The following is a 20,137-nucleotide window of genomic DNA, read 5'->3' as shown; positions in this document are numbered from 1 at the left end:
AACTACTAGAAGGAAAATATGTTTCTAGACTTCCGCTTGTGGTCTGATGCATCGTGACAGATCACAGTGTGTAACGATTATTCCAAGTTGTGGCAAGGTGGCTGCATGGTTTAGTCGTAGCGCGCTTGGCTTAAAATCTATGCATCTGAATGTAAGTGTCTGACGAAAAAACGAACACGGCTCTTATTATAGTAAAAGCTAGGTGAACGCTTGGGTAATGGGGTAATAAAGTAATGGGTAATAGAAAAGATTTGCACAAAAAATATATTTTCAATCAACATATATAACATTCACCATTCTAACTTTTAAATGAAAGTTTTTGGGTGCATTAGATAATTACTATAGGTTCCTATGCCTGTAGCAGTTCACGTGGTCTGCTACGTACATACGTGTACACCCGACAAGCTAATTGTTATGTAATTGCACTTGGGTGCTGTAGCGAAGTGTTTGTGGTGAGCGTTCGATTTCACTGGTGTTTATTCATATATATATTCAAACTTCCATCAACGCTGGCTAATAAGTAACACCGTGAAATCTACAATAACATGTTAATTACGGATAAACACAAGGAAGTTTAAAATCCAGTGAAATAGATATTAACAGTTGCTGAATGAATGGTATTTGAAAGCTCAAAATAAAAAGATTATAACAGTAGCTTAAACACAAAATAAAAGATTATAATAGTGGCTTAAACAAAACGAACCTTTGGCTCTCTTTCACGTTAGCTTGCCATAGTTTCTGATAATAAAATTCTATGTATTCAACACTTTATTTGCGTTTCAAAGCTAAGCATACGGTAATAAGTTCGATTCAGCTTTTAGTGGCTGCAGACGGTTGCTAACGCAACGATCTTTCCCTTAGTCTAAACGGTAAACAAGTCCCCGCCCCCCATTGATCGTGGTCCGAGGCAGCGGGTCTGTCAAACTCATTAGCCAAGTGCTCAAACGAGCGAGCGCTAACTACTGAATATAGATTCTGTACGGATATACACAAATTTGTGGTTGATCAGCCGCCTAGCCTACTATTATTACGGAATTTACTTGACTGATAAACAACACACAAAGTCCTTGCTAAAACTATTTTAAAACTGATTTATTTATTTAAGCAGAGTAATATAGCAGTGGTTATAGTATTAGGAAAAATACAAGTTAAACAGATTGCAAGTTAGCTACAATGCCCTTCCATATGCAATTTTTGCCTGACAATCACAACACCGGAATTAATTACTGTCGTATGGCGAGATCTACTATATCATAAATGCACAGTACTGCAGAAAATAAAATCGCTTTGTGAATCAATAAATATTTCATATATCCAATTTAGGAAAACAAATCAAGCTTCTTTTTTGTAAAACGTAAATATTCACAACCCCATTTTCTTTCATGAAGGTAAATACCAGAGTTAAGTACTGCCCTAAAAAAAGGAAACATATCGTACCACTGTTCTGCAATTTCTAAACCTATGCAAATGAGTAGTATTCTACCGAACCCAAAAAAAAGTGCCAGATGGCGTCTAGGGTTTCTAGTGGGATTCGAACCCACAATTAACATAACCAATAATGTGCGAAGTAACCCTTTGACTAAGCCGGCACCTAAGTGGGCGAAGTGCTTATATTCCTTATCAATGTTCCATGATAACACTACGGCGTGATACGGCATAACAATGGCTGTATTATGTTCCATTATTGTTTACACAATACACCCAGTCATTGGAGAAAGATAAATAAAATCTATATCAACGCATGCTGTACTCGAGATGCATGCATGTATTAAAAACAATGGATAGGTAGCCATCGCTGACAAAAATATGACAATTACGGAGCTTTCAGTCAGTGAGGGTTTCTTCAGTCTAATACAAACCCAAAGAATTGCAGCTACAAACTGCACGAAAGCTTATCTGCAGTAATATCGACGTATTAATAGCATAGCAGTTCTGACCAATCAAAACCGATAATCAACATTATTGTACTGTGTAATTGGTCAGTTTAGCTTCTCTGTTGACCGTATCACCACATGTATGCGCATGCGGTGATGTGGTCACACATCATCCCTCTCATGTGGCAATGACTAGGTCACTACTAGGTTACATATTAATAACGATGAGGCTAATAATAATCACTACTAAGGAAATGAGTCAGAATCTAGTCTAGTTACCTCAAAGGTGCAGTAACTAACCTTTGCTGCCTGCTGTCACGACATGTAGGTCCTCTGAATTTCTAATCCCTAGACTTGCGTTACTCTCTCGTTGAAGCTCGACAACATCCTCAAGAACCTAGAGCACGATTACTGGTAGCGATTAACGATTACCATCATCATGGCTCACATTGTTCAGAGTGGAAGAGGTATGATATAGACAGCGATGTTTGACATAGTCAAACATCGCTGTCTATGACCAAAAAGAATAAAAGTATGGCTTAGTGTTACACGCAATGCTAGCGAGACAATGTGAAACCCAAAATACTTTCAGATTAAAGTAAACATTTTGCAAAATGTCAAGGGCAGACCTTCCTACATACTCCCTCGCCTCCTGTATGAAGCAACAACATGAAAAGTACACGCGCTCTGAATGACTACTTACCACAAACGTGTAAATCATGTTCCTCCACAATTGATATGTGTATGACTGATTAACAAAAAAGTTACAATAGAACTACATTGAGGTGTGCGAAATGCCAAGAAAACTTAGTTGTATATGAACCATACCCAAGCATTGCGGGTTAGCAGGCATATACAGTACAAGTATTGTATAGTGAACAATCAATAGCAGTGATAAAGGCTTACTTGAGCTACACTTTCAGCGTGTGCCGGCTTAGTCAAAGGGTTACTTCTCACACAAACTATTGTCAAGTTTATCCTGGGTTCTAAACCCCAGAAACCCTTGATGCCATCCGGCACTTTTTCTAATAAATTCTTAGTTAATACAGACCGAATTAATACCATCTTTCATGGTTTCTACTAAAGGGGGCTTACAATATTTTTTAACACAAGGATTTGAGTAGGAAAAAAAACTCCACCATATGACTGCAGAATTACCCTAGCAAATAGATACACATTGTCTGAAAAAGATAGAAATAGGATGCCTTTATGCATGACTTAAGACTATATCCATAGATTTAATTGGAAGAATATAAATGAAAAGGTGCATAAATTATAAAACATAAAACCGATGTTGGAATTCAACCTCCTTTAAGAATTGAAGCATAAAATGTCAACTTCATTAAAATGTTTGATGAATAAAGGAATATTAGGTAGCCTGAATGTAAAGTGTGAAGTAAATTATCTCTATTCAGTAATCAGGGGTCGTCCTACCGCTTTTCCACAAAGGTGACGGGGCCAGACATAAAGGTTCCGAGGCTAAAATAAAGGTATAGTTGACTGGTCTGTTGCTAGACCAGACATTCTAAAGATTGGACAAGATTTGGTTGGCCTTTTAAGCTGTATGATACCCTTTTCGTTGCTGACCTAAAAATATTGCTCTCTGGTTCTTAATGTTCAGTGAAAGCTACCATTACACTTAACAATAATACCAAACATGGATCATTCTAGCATCGGAAGTCATACACAGAACCTCCAACAGCTGGTTTCTTCTAAAAATTGACACAACAGTAGAAGGTTTGAGACAGCTGGCTTCTTGCTAAAATGCTGAAGTGAGAACTCTCTGATTGAGATCCATGCATAATCACTACTAATCAATAATTAATAATAATTAATGTATAATTACTACTAATTAATAATAACTAATGTATAATTACTACTAACTACTACTGATAGTTGTAGTAGTTTGTATCCACGCTACTACAGTTATCAGCAACAGCTATTGTTTCTATATACATACCTCATAAACTGGAATTGTGTCCACTCTTTTTTTCTCTTCTATATTCCAGATCATGAGTACTTTGTCTCTGCCAGAGCTGAAACCACAGGCCAACAAGTCATGTACAGTGTCACACAAGAGATGATAATCATAGGGATTTCAGTTTCTTAAAAATGACCTAGAATCAAAAGCATAAATGACAAGATTTAATGAAATTACTTCGTGTAAAACCCATAGAAGTATGCATAAAAACATCCATAGAAAACATATATATCTTTATATCTTATTAAGGCCTATATATACAAATCTAAGTGTTTGTTGGTCTGTCATCTGTATGTCCAGTTATAGCGATAAAGTTATAGGAATGGAAAAGCCGCTTCGCACTGGCATTGGCCTCGGAAACAGCAGGTTTTGCAGACAGGCGTGCTATCCACTAAGTCACACAGCCTACTTCTGTTACTATGGAATAATTAACAAGCTTGAAGATCATGATTGCATGAGAGATCATGACATGTAATGACTATAAGTACAATTATTCCAAGACCTGGCAAGCTAGCTGCATGGCTTAGTGGTAGTGCATTTGCCTTCACATCCGTGCATCTGCAGAATGTAGGAGTTTGATTCCTGTGAGGGTAGTCTTTTTTCTTAACAACCAAATGAAAGGGTGGACACGAATCTTACTATAATGAAGATTTAGACAAGCGCTTCAGCTAGTCTAAATCTATACTAAAATCTAAATATACTCATCTAGTAAGCATATAATATACAAGTGAGCCAATGGATAACGAGTAACTGCCTAACACGTGGCCAACTAGGATCCATCTTATAATGCAAAAAAGTTAATAGTTGACTAGGAGAGGATAACTATTGAGTCAAATACTAACTTATCACTATTACAGTACTGGATGTTTCAGAGAACTCTAATATTTATAATTGATCTCTCAATGAGTAAATATTAGTTTTATTTAATCATTTTGTAAGATTTTAAACATAACCTGAAATCATACAAAATAAAATGCAATAGTTTGACCTAAAAAAAAGTGGGATTACGATAGAATGACCAAACAGTATACTAAAATAAAATCTATATATAGAAATCTCAGTGTATATAAATTTATGTGCTTCGGTGTGTCCAGCTATAGTTATTAAAATCTTTGATCGAAAAATCCATATCGCAGAAGATTTGATCTCTGAACCTCCCATTCCCCAGACGACGGAAGATGCAACGGATTCATTGGGGGATATGAGTTGCTATCTGGGTTACAATACGCATAGCGACTACACCTTACACCCAACGCAAGTCACTAAAGCTTGCTCTGATGGCTCTTATTAGTAAGTTTCGCAATACAAATACATGTACTAGCTTACTCAAGTTGCCATTGGCAATGTGCCAAGCTAATGGCACGTGGCAGGCGACTACATTACCTGTCACTGTTTACAAACTGTTTTTTAATATTCGTGCAACTTCGAGCAGTTGGCTAATTATTGAATATTTCAAAATGGGGAGGAGAATACACCTCAACACACTTCCAAATTTCCCAGAATGGTACAAGTACAGAATGTCGCTAGTGTCTTACATAAAATTCACATAGTTTATTCCATTAATTTGTTTAATTTGGCCTACAGCTCAAAAAGCCAATCGTGATGACGATGCAAGTAAAAATGCATTTGACTTCAATGTGCTTACACTAGATGAATTTGAGAGGCAGGCCATTCAATTTTTGGTTCATTCAATATGTTCATCCTAGTGAGTTGATTTGAGTTCATCTTAGTTTATCTGTAATGAGTTGATTAAGGTTCATGTTGGAGAGTAAGTCTCTTGACCTGTATCTTGATTGACTGTATTGAATCTGAATTGAATCCATATTGAATCTGTATTGAATCTATCTCTACCTATTAGATTAGACTGACTTGCCTGACAAGGAGATTTGGCCGTAGGGAGTCTATAACAAAGCCGGTAACAGCTGAATAATGGCCTTCTAGATTGACCATGCACTCACTCGTCTGCAGATTCCAAATCTTTATCAGAAGATCCAGTGATGCAGATATGACCCATAATTCTTTGGGGTGAAAGGTCACAGTACTGAAAAAATACAGGCAAAGTAATTAAGCTTTTCTACTTTTTAGAAATAAAATCATTAGAAATTTTCAGTTACTTCCTTTAGGCCTGCCTCTAAAATCCATTCGAATTTCAAATAAGTATTCATCAAATAAAAACAAAACATATCTGAAACAATAAAATGTAACGATGTTGATAAGGTCTATAAAAATACCACAAATGAGAAGAGGTTTGTTTATAAATGTGAATACGGCTAAGCTATGGTAGGCCTTGTGAGATTTACGACTTTTGCTTAATCTTTACCATAATAAAAGCCGTGTCAGTCAATCTGTTTGAAGCTACAGTTCAAAGTTGAGAGAAAAAAGATTGTATCATACGGTATTCGAACTCCTGACTCTCAGCATAGTAGATCTATGCTTAACAACCACACAAATCAACCATACAAGGTTTATCAGAATAGTTTTCCATATAGTTATTATACCTGATGATCACTCACAACACACTAAACTTCAAGGGTACTAGTATATATGAAGGTTACAGACAAGGAACAAAAGTATACCTCCATTCAACACCATAGTATTGTGGAACAGAATCCTACAATCATTTGGTGAACATTATTATTATTCACCTAAATAATGAACCTCAGGTACGAGTAGGCATATGCAGTTGAACCTTCATTCATTCATATGCTGAAACAGTTGTATGTTGAAGCAAATCTATATATATAATTGTTTCCTCACCCCGGATACCCCGTATGGGTGGTAAACTCTGCTCTAACTCGGGTCTCCTACCAGAGACCTGAGAGTTTGAGCACTCGCCTCAAGATCTTAGCTGTTCCCAATAGCGCACTTTTCTGCAACTCACCTAAGTTGATTGCTGTTGGTATTTGGGCAAGCCGCATTTTATGCGCTGGTGTTATTGCGCCCAGTGCCCCAATGACTACTGGGATTACAGTTGTTCTTACATTCCAGCAATTTTCAATCTCTTCTCTAAGAGGGAGATATTTCTCTATCTTTTCTTTTTCTTTGCTGGCTATATTGTAGTCATTGGGTACTGCTATATCTATTATAGTAGCCCTCTTGTTCTCCTTGTTTACCACCACTATATCGGGTTGGTTTGCTAGGACATGCTTGTCAGTTCGGATGTAGAAGTCCCAGAGGATCTTAGCGCGGTCATTTTCATTGACCTTACCAGGAGCTTCCCACCAGTGTTGTGGTTTATTAAGGCCATACTCATCACATAGACTTCTATACACAACACCTGCGACATGATTATGCCGCTCAGTGTATGCGTTTCCTGCTAACTGTTTGCATCCACTGATGATGTGTTGGATGGTCTCAGGTGCATCTTTGCACAGTCTGCATCTAGGATCGTCTCTAGTGTGATAGATTTTTGTTTGGAGTTGCTTTGTTGGGAGCACTTGCTCCTGGGCTGCCATGATTAGCGACTCTGTATTGGTCGTTAGGCTTCCTTTGTTTAGCCACATATATGTCTGGTGAAGATCGCCAACCTTAGATATTTGTTGGTGGTAAGCACCATGAAGAGGTTTCGTGTGCCAGTCAATTTCCTCATCATCAGAGCGTAGGTCCGTTGTAAGAGCAGCCGATTGAAATTCAGCTAGCAGCTTATCTGAAGTGGCCATGGAGGCTGCATATGCTTTGATGCTTTGCTCCTCCTCTTTCACTGTCTGCTGTACACTTTTGAGTTCCCTACCGCCATCTTTCCTATCGAGATACAATCTAGTAGTATCAGATTTTGGGTGGAGTGCTCCATGCATGGTCAGCAGTTTACGAGTTGCTATATCTGTTTCTTTGATGGCTTTCTCAGTCCACTTTATTATGCTTGCTGGATATCTTATTACTGGCAGTGCGTAGGTATTTATTGCCATGACTTGGTTCTTGGCATTGAGCTGGCTCTGTAAGACCTGCCAAAGGCATTTCTTGTATTCGGTAATGGCTTTGTGACGTACCTTGGCTTCGTGGTTGATGTTGCTTTGCATAATCCCCAAGTAATTGTACCCTTCTTCGATATCTTTTATGGTACCATTTGGCATTCTTAGGCCATCTGTGAGCATAGAATGGCCTTTCTTAAGAATTAGCCTTCCACATTTCTCAATACCGAAGGTCATTCCGATGTCCTTGCTGTATACCTGAGTGAGGTGTATTAGCGAATCAATGTCCCTTTCTCTGTTAGCGTACAGCTTGATGTCATCCATGTAGAAGAGATGGTTTATCTTGGTGCCACTCTTAAACTGGTACTCATATTGAGTCTCCTCCAGCATATTGCTTAGAGGGTTTAGGCATATGCAGAAGAGCAGCGGTGATAAGGAGTCACCTTGACTCCTTATCACCACTGATATAAGGATATATATATATACTTATATATAAATGTATATATATATATAAATAAATATATATATAATATATTTCTAAATTATAAATTTCAGTGTTTTTCGTTTGTCTGTTTGTTGGTCTGTCATTTGTGTGTTTAGTCGTAGCAATAAAGTTTTAGGAATGGAAAAACCTCTTCACATAGAATTTGAACTCTGATCCTCCAGGTCTACAGGCAGATGTTCTACCTGCTAGGCCAAGCTGCTACATTGGTACACAACAGAATAATTCATTACATCAATTAAAATATGCACGCTTGAAGACATGTAGTGCGTACTGATTACAAGCTGGCTTCACGGCTCTGGTTATAAAAATTATTCAAGCTTGTGTTACTAGCTTAAGTTATTCAAATTAAGTTTGCTAATTTTGTCATTGGCTAATTAGTCAACTTACAAAATGGCAACTGCATTACCTACCACTGTTTATAAGCTGTTTTACTACCCTTTACTGTTATCATTATTATTGGATTACTAATTACTAGACGGGCATCCATCTAGTAATCTTATATGAATATACAGCAATTTGTTTCACCAACAACTCCATAATAAACGCTTTAGAGAATTATGCATCACATTAAAACAAATATATTATATTTAAGTAAAAGGTAAGTACAAAAAAGAATAAATTATATATGAATAACTAAACTAGCGATGCTGTGATCAATTAAAAGAGCTTTGTCAAATTACTTTACTAAAGGGACAAAACAGAACTGTAGGAATTACGACATTCGGAGTTGGAGATGGGATAGAGATACGGGGCATTCCTTAAAGGTTGACTTGCAACAAAATTAACATTACAGTTATTTGGTATCAAAAGATTCACCATGTCTTACTCTGTTGTGTTGTAGGTGCCAAATATAGGGAAATGTGATTACAAGCTCTTAAAAGCTCAAAAACGAAAAGCCGCTGTAGATTGAAATCAGTTTATTTCTCTGACGTAGTCATTACATTTGGTTATTGTCTTGTCACGTGATGTTCTCGCGTGAATTGAAAGACCAATAAAAAGCTCAATATAAAACTTATCGTAGCACTAGTTTATGACAAACACTTCAGGTTTTACCGAAGACCCCGTATCAAATATAGATGCTCGCTACTTTACAGTTTTGTTTCGGCTAGATCTAATCGTCAAGTCGTAATATGATCATGTGACCCAATACTTAGCAAATAATTTCTGCAGCACTTTTCGATTATCACAGGTGACCAACAGGCTCGTCATGATTATCAGACAATGATATGTACTCCTTCAAGCTAAGATTAAAAAATTAAACGAATTTTTACGGTAAGTTTTAAGATATCAGTGCTAAAAGTGAGAGCATTACAATGACGATAAAACAGACGCATAAGAACAATAGACATGGTTTTATTGAATGCGTGAAGTATATTTGTGAAATATTTCGACGAATGAGGTTGCATGAAAGTGTAAACGGAAACCATATTGTAACAACTACGTCCCATTTGAGCCGTTTTGGAAAGAGAATCCAAACTACGGCGGTCTCGTGTGGCTGCGATTAACTGTTCGTTTTTGAGCTTTTAAGAGCTTGTAATCACATTCCCACATATTTTGCACCTACAACACAACAGAGTAAGACATGGTGAATCTTTTGATACCAAATAACTGTAATGTGAATTTTGTTGCAAGTCAACCTTTAACAAAGTTTAAATTAATTTAGAGTTTTTTCAATATAGTTTTCATCAGGTTCTCTTATGAAACTTCCATGTTTTGAAAAACTTCGAACATGTTAAAAAATTCTCAGAGCATGGAGTCAAATACCTGCTCCAATGTTATACCTTATCATAGAACGCTCACATGTTGAGATGATTGTAAATTGAAGTCGGACTGAAAAGGGCGAATTTGTTTCCCAGCATACCATTACACATGAGCATATTCAAAAAAAACACATATGCATAGACATACTCATCTCTAGAAATGCAGTACATGCATAGACACACTCAGACATATCCTAAAGATAACCAAGTGCAGCTACCGATAATCTATATACATGTATATAGCTAGCCATACCCTACAAATCCATATACATGTGCAATCGCAACATATATATTATATATAGATGTACAGCACGAGCACGCATCCATACGTGTGTCTGTGCGCGCGGGCATCTATGGAGATAGATCTAACCTAACAGTGCACAAACATGCACATGTCCAAACATATAGACAGACATACATATACACAGACATACACATACACACCCAAAACATAACCGATACGCTGGTATAGCCATAGTCAATCACAACCATGCCCATACAGATAGATGCAGAAATTCTAGCCCATATCCTAGCACAGACATGGAAATGTTCAACCATTGACACAAACATGTGTGTATCTAGACCTAGTCTCACACTGACATGAATATATTAATAAACAAACATAGATGTAGCCATGCAAACAGGCACTACACAGGCAAAGATGAATTGTGAAGTTGCATACGTGATGATTCCAGTGTGACCCTTGAGATTGTGGGTCCAATATTTTCTGTCTACATCCCATAACTTTATGGTCATATCACTAGAGCCTGTGGCTAACAATGTTGACGTAGGGTCGATAGCCATCTCCAATATTGGACCGGTATGAATACTCTGTAACAACAATAAATTCATCCTCATGGCCTATTCTAGAAATATAATCACATCTGATATGTTAAATCATCTAACAAATAAAAAAGTGTGATAACAACGTTAGCTTGTGATAGAATCGCGCGTTTTTTAAGCTCATTTTTCTCGGCGTTCAGCCTATTAAAAATCCTGTAACAAGCTACAAACAATATTAGATAGCTTATCTACCTTTAAGAAAAGATTGAGATTATTTTGAAGGCTGAATTGAGAGAATAATGGGTTTTAAGACACCTATCTCTATAATTCTAGATCGAACTAAACCTCCCCAACTTTGGTTACGTCACATATTTATGGGCGGGGCTTGTTGTGCGATTGCGACATCGATATTGAATCGGTGTAAAAACGCCTTCAAAAACAAATATGACTTTGAAGGTTAGTGGACCAATCTTTATTTTGAGTACAAAATCGGAATTAGTGTGCCTGATTTACCTATGAACAAACAATGAAAGCTGTTTGTGGCAGTTATTCTTTGACAAATAAAAAAGGGCTCAGCCTTGGTTAGTATGCTGACTTAAAATCAGTGGTTTAGTCACACAATGACCATTCGTGGTGTTAAAAGGCATCCAGCTTTAAAGATGTGGTTGCGTCAAAAAATTCGATTTAATGAAATTAAGACCCATAAAAGGCTAAAACATCAGCTACAATTTGATGCCATTTTTGTCTTTGTAGATCAATCCTGTCCAGAGATGTATGCGTTTGAATGAGGCCCTCCTTTAAAAAGCTCACGTTCCAGTGGGTGCTTCATTCGTGACGTCACAAGCAATATATCTGAAAAGAATCCACGAGCGATAATTATGAGGTCGCTTCCTTAGCCAATCATCAGTGCGAAATTTTTATATAGGCCGTAATAAATGTTATCACTCGTAAAACGTGTTGTCTGTGATCTCAAATTTTGGATTTTACTCTATTATTAAATCGCATGGACATCGATATTTACTTAATTAATTAACATCGTTACTTTAATGAATTACTCGATGGACATGTTTTATTGGCGAACAACATACATGTAATTTTAAAATTGCTGTAAAGTTACTGCGAAGGTGATCCCGAGTTTTCTTGGCATCATGTAGTTAAAGTTCTACGGAGGAAGATCGGAGAATGGAGGTAAATTTATCTTTTACTTTGAGTTTCCTGTTGAGTTTACATTCAGATTATATTTCCCTGCTTGAGGCTAAAATGTAATTTCCTGCGCGTGCGAGATACGTATGTACAGTGAGTTATTGACAGCTTCTTTTTAATCTTTAGCATCTAGCTATACAATGGCTTAGATTGATGAATATACTAAAGGTAATATTTTAGTACTCATTAATACATGTACTAATTAATAAAATTATAACTTTTTGCTATCACTAATCATCGTTTTATATTTTTTTATCGGTTCACCTAGCTACATTTGCTTCAAACTTTCTGTGGCAGCTTTATCTAGTAAATTAGATTCATGATTTGACATTAGATGTTCACTTTTCACTTGTAGAAAGTGAAGAAAACCAATTGATCAGTACAAATCTTTAATTTCCAGAACCAAAGCTTCGAATCGTTGGCTTGGCGTACTTGTGCCTTTGTTATACGTTTATTCGTTTTTAAAATTACACTCGCAATCTATTTAACTCCCAATTTGAAAGCTTTAAAATAGATACGCTTTAGAATGTTATATCTATGAATGACATATATTTATTGCATTTGTTTTACTGATTACAAAATGTTTATGTCGTCCCACCAGCCGAAGCAGCTTTGTCAGTGTGGAAACTGCCATAAAGGGGAAAGAGAGACTTGAATGTATGCTGCATAAACCATGATGCTTTGTTTGAGTTTGTTCCAGTAGATGAATTTGTCTTATTGTATCAGCTAAAACTATGTGAGTGGCCACGACTTGAATATTTTTAATAAAAGCTTTATGCCGAGATGAAAATATTTTTGCTTGTAAAAATTATATAATAAAATAATATTGTTGAAGATAATGCAAAACATGATTTGCAGAATGTTGTAGTGAATCGGATATGGTATATGGATGTCCGCAGAACTAGAGAATGTGAGTTCAAATTCAGTTTGCAGCAGACTTCTCATCCTTAAAACTCTATCCCTATGTATATTCTTTTCAAAGACGCGGCTTGCTTACTTACGGTAGTAAGAAACTAGTAGTCAGTGTAGGCAATGATATACAGCCCCGCCCCAAGGATAGGCGACGGACATAAGGTGGGCGGGACTTATGGGAGGCTGTATATCATTAGTATGGGTAGCGGCGGAACTTTGCTGATACAAAGACCTTATTCTACAGTTAGCTTGACAGAATTACCGTAGACCGGTAGAATTGGTAGTCGGTACCCAAATGTTTACACAACATTTGGAGAAAGTCAGTAGAATAAATTTTCACTTTTCGTTATTTGATGCCTTTGAAACACTCATAATAATGCATCTGTAGCTGGATTTAAAATTTTATTCTAGCCAACATGAGCAAATACAAAATAAGATATATACCAATAAGGCCGCGTAGGACTAGACTTCTATCGCAAATAGCCGATGTGAATACGAGAGATAGAGACAGGTTGTATAGCGCGTGACATCATTTTGGGCAAGTCTGGGCATGTTTTTGTGGCCTGAGAGTTTTTACGGCGAACAGATTTTTTCGATTTTAATTTTCAAATATCTTGGCAATGAGATCGCGTAACACAACAAACTCAACTGATAGAGAAAAAAAATGCTTTCTTTTAAGATCAACTCAGATTTGACGCAACCACATCTTTAATTGCTCCTGTGCTACCCATGATTGCTCCCTCACAAGGATCAGACTATAATCAATCTGTGAGTTCCATCCAACAAATGGAAGATGTAATACAACATTCCAAGGCGGAAGATGTTTACAAATATTTTATAGAATTGTCCCTTGGCGAAAAACCATAGCAATACAGCAATCCTAGCAATACAGAACTAAGCTCTCATTCTGCATTCGGCTCAAACCAGGGACAGTGTACAAAAAAGCAACACTAGAGCTTCGAAATTATATCCAAACCCTAAAGTATTGAAATTCAGTACAAACCGGTGAGAATTGTTTTAATCACTTCAAAATTCTTTTTACAATATATGCATCTTGTTAGAACACCATTTAGCTGTATAAAAGTAAACAACAAATTGTCGAAAAAAGTTGTTTAAGCAGCTATTGCCATGAAACTTAACTCTTTCGTTACAATGTTTTATAGTTTTGAAGAAATCAACGTCCGCAAATTTTTTTACCAACTGTAGCGAAATACAATAGTCCAGATGATCATGCCTAACGCATAATACAATGGTGTGGGTGTGTTGGCAAAATGCTGTGAGCGGCCCTGCGTCAGACACAACGTTATAGTCATCTGAGAGCTCAGGTACAAGAGTTCTATACAAATGATTGTATAAAGGTTTGAAGCATTGCAAATAGAACTGATATTGGTGGACTGGTTTTGTTGAACTAATAGGTATGTAGTAATATTTTTTTACCTTAGCTTATCAGTTACAAAATTAGTCGATTACTTCGATGTATTTGCTTGTTATTTGCGGTGTTGATGGTTGGTCAAGAAGTTCAATGGTTGAGTTTAGAATGATTGTGGCATCGTTAAATAAAATAAACCAGTGAAGATTAATGCTAAAAGGTTCCATTACGCTATATTGAGTACATACTGTTTAATAAGCAACTCAATCAATTCAATTGAGTCCATCAATTGAATTTAATGTGTCAATTGAGTCAATAAATTCCAATTGAGTTCCAGAAGGTTCCTGTTCCAACATACACTCAATTTTTTCACCATGAAAAATAGTTTTATCCTATCTCTTTAAATAATTTTTAACATCAGAACAAAACTTTGCACTGACGGGCACGTTCCATTTTGCTGTAGCAGTTACCACACACTCACCAGTGTAGGTTTACCATTTTACATGCTATAGCCAGTATTAGAAGAAAATTAAGTTAACAGTTGAACCAGACATTTAATTCGTAGAATTTTGGTCAAGTTTATTAGCAACATTTGCAACAAGGTAAAGTGAGTTGTTACTGCTAGTAGTAACATCTAGTATTACTACTACGAGAATTACAGGAATGTGAATAGGTTTTTTAATTGAAATTAGATTCCGAGTTGTTTGAAAAATGTTTAGAATATATAAAACTGTATTATATATAGTACACATAATTGTTTGAAATAATGCTAAGACGACCATTTGAGGCCCAAAGTTGGATAATAGAAACAGGTCAAAGATATATAGAAGCATATCAAAGATTTATTTTTTCCATACATATTAGAAAAATAGACGATTGTGATAATTCGTTTTGAATAATAGAGATAATACTGCAATTTCTCATTTGACGAAATGATAACCCACATCTTACTTACACATATATTATTTGTTTATTGTCACCAGTAAGGAATATTTTCCAAATACTACTACCATCAGCTAGCATAACAGCAAGTGTTAAGAAGCCAGTATTCTTTCTAGAATAACTCAAAAACTTAATAAAATGAGTTTCATAATATTGGAGGCATGCTTTCTTTCATTTAAAGTCAGATTCTAATGCCAGATAATATTTTCACTCACCTTTAACAAATAGGAAAACCAGTGCTTCGATTCTTATCCATAGAATGGATGTCTAGAAATTTTAGGAGGTTTTATCATCAGTTGATGGGATCAGTAAAAGGTGGCTGTTTGGCTTTTATTAGAAGTTTAAATTAAACATTTTAATATAGAATTAATTTAAAAGTTCAAAATTACAGTGGAACCTTTACTTACAAAAGAACCTACATACGGAATTTCCGAGTTACCAAATGTCATCCCGTAGAAATAGGTAGACATTGACTTATGAAAGATGTTTCTAGATTCAAAAGGCCTGTCATATCTCGGCCCGTCTGCTTTCAGTGGATCTAATGAACACGTGACTCAGTTTCATTTGCCAGCGAAAGTAAGTAAACGAGTGTTTTGTTTTCATTCATTTCACAATTTGGAGTTATCATATATCACCTACAGGGTAGGACAACTTTAGTTTCTAGCAATTCAAGGTCTGTGCTTTCTGAATGATATACAGATTTTTAGGCAACGCTGATGTAAATAAATCTTCCCATTCGTGTTCTTAAAGCATTTATTTTGAGCAAAACAAACCAGAGCCAACTTTTCGATTATCACAAATGATCAACAGGCTTGTCATTATTATCAGACAATGATATGTACTCCTTCAAGCTAAGGCTAAAAAATTAAATGAATTTTTACGGTAAGTTATAAGATATCACTGCTAAAAGTGGCAGCATTAAAATGACGATAAAACAGACGCGTAAGAACAATAGATATGGTTTTATTGAATGCGTGAAGTATATTTGTGAAATATTTCGATGAATAAGGTTGCATGAAAGTGAAAACAGAAACCATCTAACACAGCTATGTCACATTTGAGCCATTCCACCCACCTCCTCTGACCACCATCTTGCAACTTACCGTGATCTACTCTTAGCCACATCTATACGGTCAATGCCAAAGGTAAATAAACATACCGTTTGTAGTTTTTCCTCGTTACTTTTTTGTTCTTTTTTATTTCCATGTGTATTTTTCAAGTTAATAATAAAGTAGTATAATTCTAACATGTAATTGTTACAGGTTTTAACCATTTCATGTATTTATAATTTATACAAATATTATGGCCAAGTTTTGTGGGGGTTTAGTGTGGATTAAGGTATTTATACGGTGAAATGCGTTTTTACTTATAAAATTTTTTACTTACAAAACGGCTTTTGAAACGAATAAATTTCATAAGTAGCGGTGCACATAAATATTGTGACCATCACCAAACCTCATATAATTCATATCCAATTCGTATCGTGTTGTTATTTCACATAGAATATAAAGAAGCGAATTACCTTCCACGAGCGAATTAGAGTTTGATTCTTCCAGTCCCAAAGACGGAGCAAACCACTTTCTGAGGAGACAACTAGACTCTGATCATCAGGTGACACGCAGAAACAGGTTACCGCTGGGTCATCTTCCTGTAGAATAGCACAAATCTTTGGAAAGCATGCTAGATGGAGATGTTGAGAAAAGCGAAAGCAATATTTGAACAGATGGAACATAATTATTAATACATCCCAAACAAAAATACCTGCAGTCCTTTTAGAATCACAGACTATTTGAATGATCATATGGACAACAGCAGCTAGTAAAAATTGCAGCTACTCATATGAATAAGTCAACTAGCCTGGCTTAGATGCTCCACCTATTTGTGATGACAAACTATAAACTTGCTATGAATAAAAACATTTTGACATATTATGGGGGGGGACTCTTTGTTTAGCAAAATATTTATGCTTTGCACATTTCATTAGTCAATAATATTCAATTAAATATTCAGATGAGCAGGCTTCAACTTCTGAAAATTTTACCAGCTTAAGTTTAGTATAACTAAGTTTCCATAAGAAACTGTTTCTAAATGTTGAGAAACAAGAACACTAGCTACTATGAGGGCACAACTCCAAAAAACAGTCAAAGTGAGCAACGTTTTCTATTGAGCTATGAATAAAAGATTATAAAATTGAATTTCTTTTCACCAGAATACATCATTCATACCATGAGATATGGTGAGCCACCTTTCAGACAACCGGTATTCTCTAATTCTAAGGCATTCACAGCAATTGTAATCAAGCTTTCAAACAAATTCCTATAGACAAAAAACTTCTGTCTAAAGAGCTGCTACGCCTAGAATTTTAATAGTGACATGCATTTTAATTCATAACTATGTCAGCGAAGTTTTACGATAAAAAATGCATATATTTACTGCACAACAAATTTTTATATGACATGAAGTAACTGACTTGTTAGCTGAGCTTTTGATGGAAACCATTTGTCAGAAAAAATGTTGTGATATAATTATTATAATAGTGTACACCACATTCAGCAACTTTTACTGTGCTAGTGGATATATGATTTAAACTGATGATGTGTCTATAACTCTATTACTGAACATAACGTTGAAACTGGCAGTCTGTGTCTATGAATTTTTGCCTCTTTAGTTGATAAGCCAAATAAACTAGCAATCTCTGCAAAAGTTGCAACATTGCAGAGATTGTATCAAGAAGATTTTGATAGATTCTTAGAAGACATTTTAAAAGTAGGCTAAAGATCTAAATAAACGGTCCAGAAACTGCATAAATTTGGATGTATGACCAATATTAATGAGTTCCCATACAAATAGAATACAAATCAAGCAAATGGAGCAAGGACACACGTGACCCGTATCGGAAGCACACATGAAGTTCAGTTAGTTTTAAACCATAGAACAAGTTTTACAATCTCAAGGTAAGTCAAAGTGAGACTCATTAACGCAAACAATAAACTGTGTTACACTTCGGAAACCCTACAGCAACACGAATTAAAAATGAACTTACACAAAACTTTAGCAGATTTTATCAGAAAGTATCAGTATTTAAATTATACATAAAAAATTGTAAGTGTAAATTGATGAAACTTGATCGCAACTAAAACATTCAGGAGCAAAATATGTGCAAAATGACGCCGCTAGTTATGACTGTTGCGCTAGCTGATATTGGCTATCGCGTTTAAGTTAAAGCATTAAGCGCCGCTATTTTGTTAGTTTCTTTGCAATTATAGATGTCATATGTTATAGATGTCATAATTGCAGTTTCGAGTGATCTGAGCGTTTAACTGCAATCACATTTTATCGATTTTCATCCTAAAACATCCTGGCAATCAAATCACCTCAAACATCAAAAATAGTCACAAATGATAGTAAAATACCGATACAATATAATATAATATTATATATTATATAATATATATCTATTATAATCTACGAAAACTTTGTGTGAGTTCATCTTGAACTGAAAGTGTGACAACAAACTTTATTCTGTTTAAAAATATAATATACATGTAAATAGTATTTAATAAAATATGGATAATCTCTTAACTTATATAAAAACATACATATCTTTACAGAGCTATCACTAAAAAGCTATCCGAGGCTGGCATTCTGAAATTCTGGAATCTGAAAAATAGCATTCTTAAAGTGATTTGTGTGCACATTAACATGTACCTCATATATGGAGTTGACAACAAGTCCACTAGACATGTCGATGACCTTGACCGAGTTACGGCAAGTAGTAAGAAGGTAGTCACCATCTGTTGTCACTTTTACTTTACCTCCAGTGTAAAAAGGTTCTTGTCGAAACTCAACCTCATATCTACGGAGATGATAATGGCAACATTTACCATCCTGAACTTCTGCATCAATGTTAGTGACTTCTACTAATATTCTAGTATTAAGCATTAGGTGCTCTAGTGCACGCCAGATCAAATAACACGAGAAAAAAATAAAGTTCAGCTTTAAAAAAAAAATGATAGCATCTCATTGGAAATGTAGAAGAAACCTTCGCCTACAATATTGTTGAGAAGAGAAGACTATCTCTGACCTAAACAAGATATTTTCTGATGAACTCAAGGTTGACTATAATAAATTTCCAATTCTCAATCAATCTTAATCACAACACAAAATGGTTTTTCATTAGACACACCATTAATACAAACTCCCTGAAGCATTTATTTTTCAATAAAACCATTAAATTTTAATCATGTTTTAAATGTCGTACTTCAAAACAGTCTTTTAAAATGGAGACATCTAGAAATCTAGCTTTCCATATACGATATTTAGTAAAATTTCCCTTTTGGCATGATATATTTAAATCTACTAATGGTATTAAAATCACCAGACAACCATAATGAGTCTCACAAATTGATTGTCAATGATTTCCTATGAACATTAAAAAGCTTTGTTATTTAGCCTACCTTTTTACAAGCAAGGATAACGATTAAAACAGTGGTATAACCCACACTGTACCAAAAAGCTCGTAGCTATAAGATATGCTCAAGTGATCACTGAATTCTATACGATAGATATAAATATTTGCAACACTAAATCTAGCCTTTTCTTAGGTCATCATATGTGATGCTTCTGCTAAGCTTAAATTGATAGGAAGTATATGCCACTACATGATAAGTAGCCTACTACATACACAAGTTAATTGTAACGAACTCGTAACGATTTAGGCCTACAGACAAAGTATTTCGCAGAAATGAAATACTCCAAGCATCGTTAGTAAAAACTCCAAAAATTTCAGCTCTGATCAAAAAATAAGTCAGGTGAACAATGTGTAATTATGTTTACTAAAATGCATTTTGGACGCAAATATATGTTCAGCGAAGCACTTATAGATGAACAGGGTAAATCG

The 20,137-nt window shown here is 35.5% G+C and overlaps 1 protein-coding gene across 1 annotated transcript in view; it reads right to left on the bottom strand.

Moving 5' to 3' along the window:
- The window catches only part of LOC137387213 (transducin beta-like protein 3), a 67,721-nt gene that overhangs the window by 47,430 nt on the left and 154 nt on the right, over positions 1 to 20,137 (bottom strand). The window contains exons 2-7 of the mRNA XM_068073551.1: positions 18,946 to 19,093; positions 16,760 to 16,885; positions 10,711 to 10,859; positions 5,729 to 5,896; positions 3,835 to 3,910; positions 2,175 to 2,271 (exon numbers count right to left, since the gene is read on the bottom strand). Of these exons, the coding sequence (XP_067929652.1) occupies positions 2,175 to 2,271; positions 3,835 to 3,910; positions 5,729 to 5,896; positions 10,711 to 10,859; positions 16,760 to 16,885; positions 18,946 to 19,093 (764 nt within the window). The remainder of the gene's footprint in view (positions 1 to 2,174; positions 2,272 to 3,834; positions 3,911 to 5,728; positions 5,897 to 10,710; positions 10,860 to 16,759; positions 16,886 to 18,945; positions 19,094 to 20,137) is intronic.

This window comes from Watersipora subatra, chromosome 2 (genome assembly GCF_963576615.1).
Source record: "Watersipora subatra chromosome 2, tzWatSuba1.1, whole genome shotgun sequence".
In the NCBI taxonomy this organism is placed as follows: Eukaryota; Metazoa; Bryozoa; class Gymnolaemata; order Cheilostomatida; family Watersiporidae; genus Watersipora; species Watersipora subatra.
This window is presented reverse-complemented; position numbering and strand designations above follow the sequence as displayed.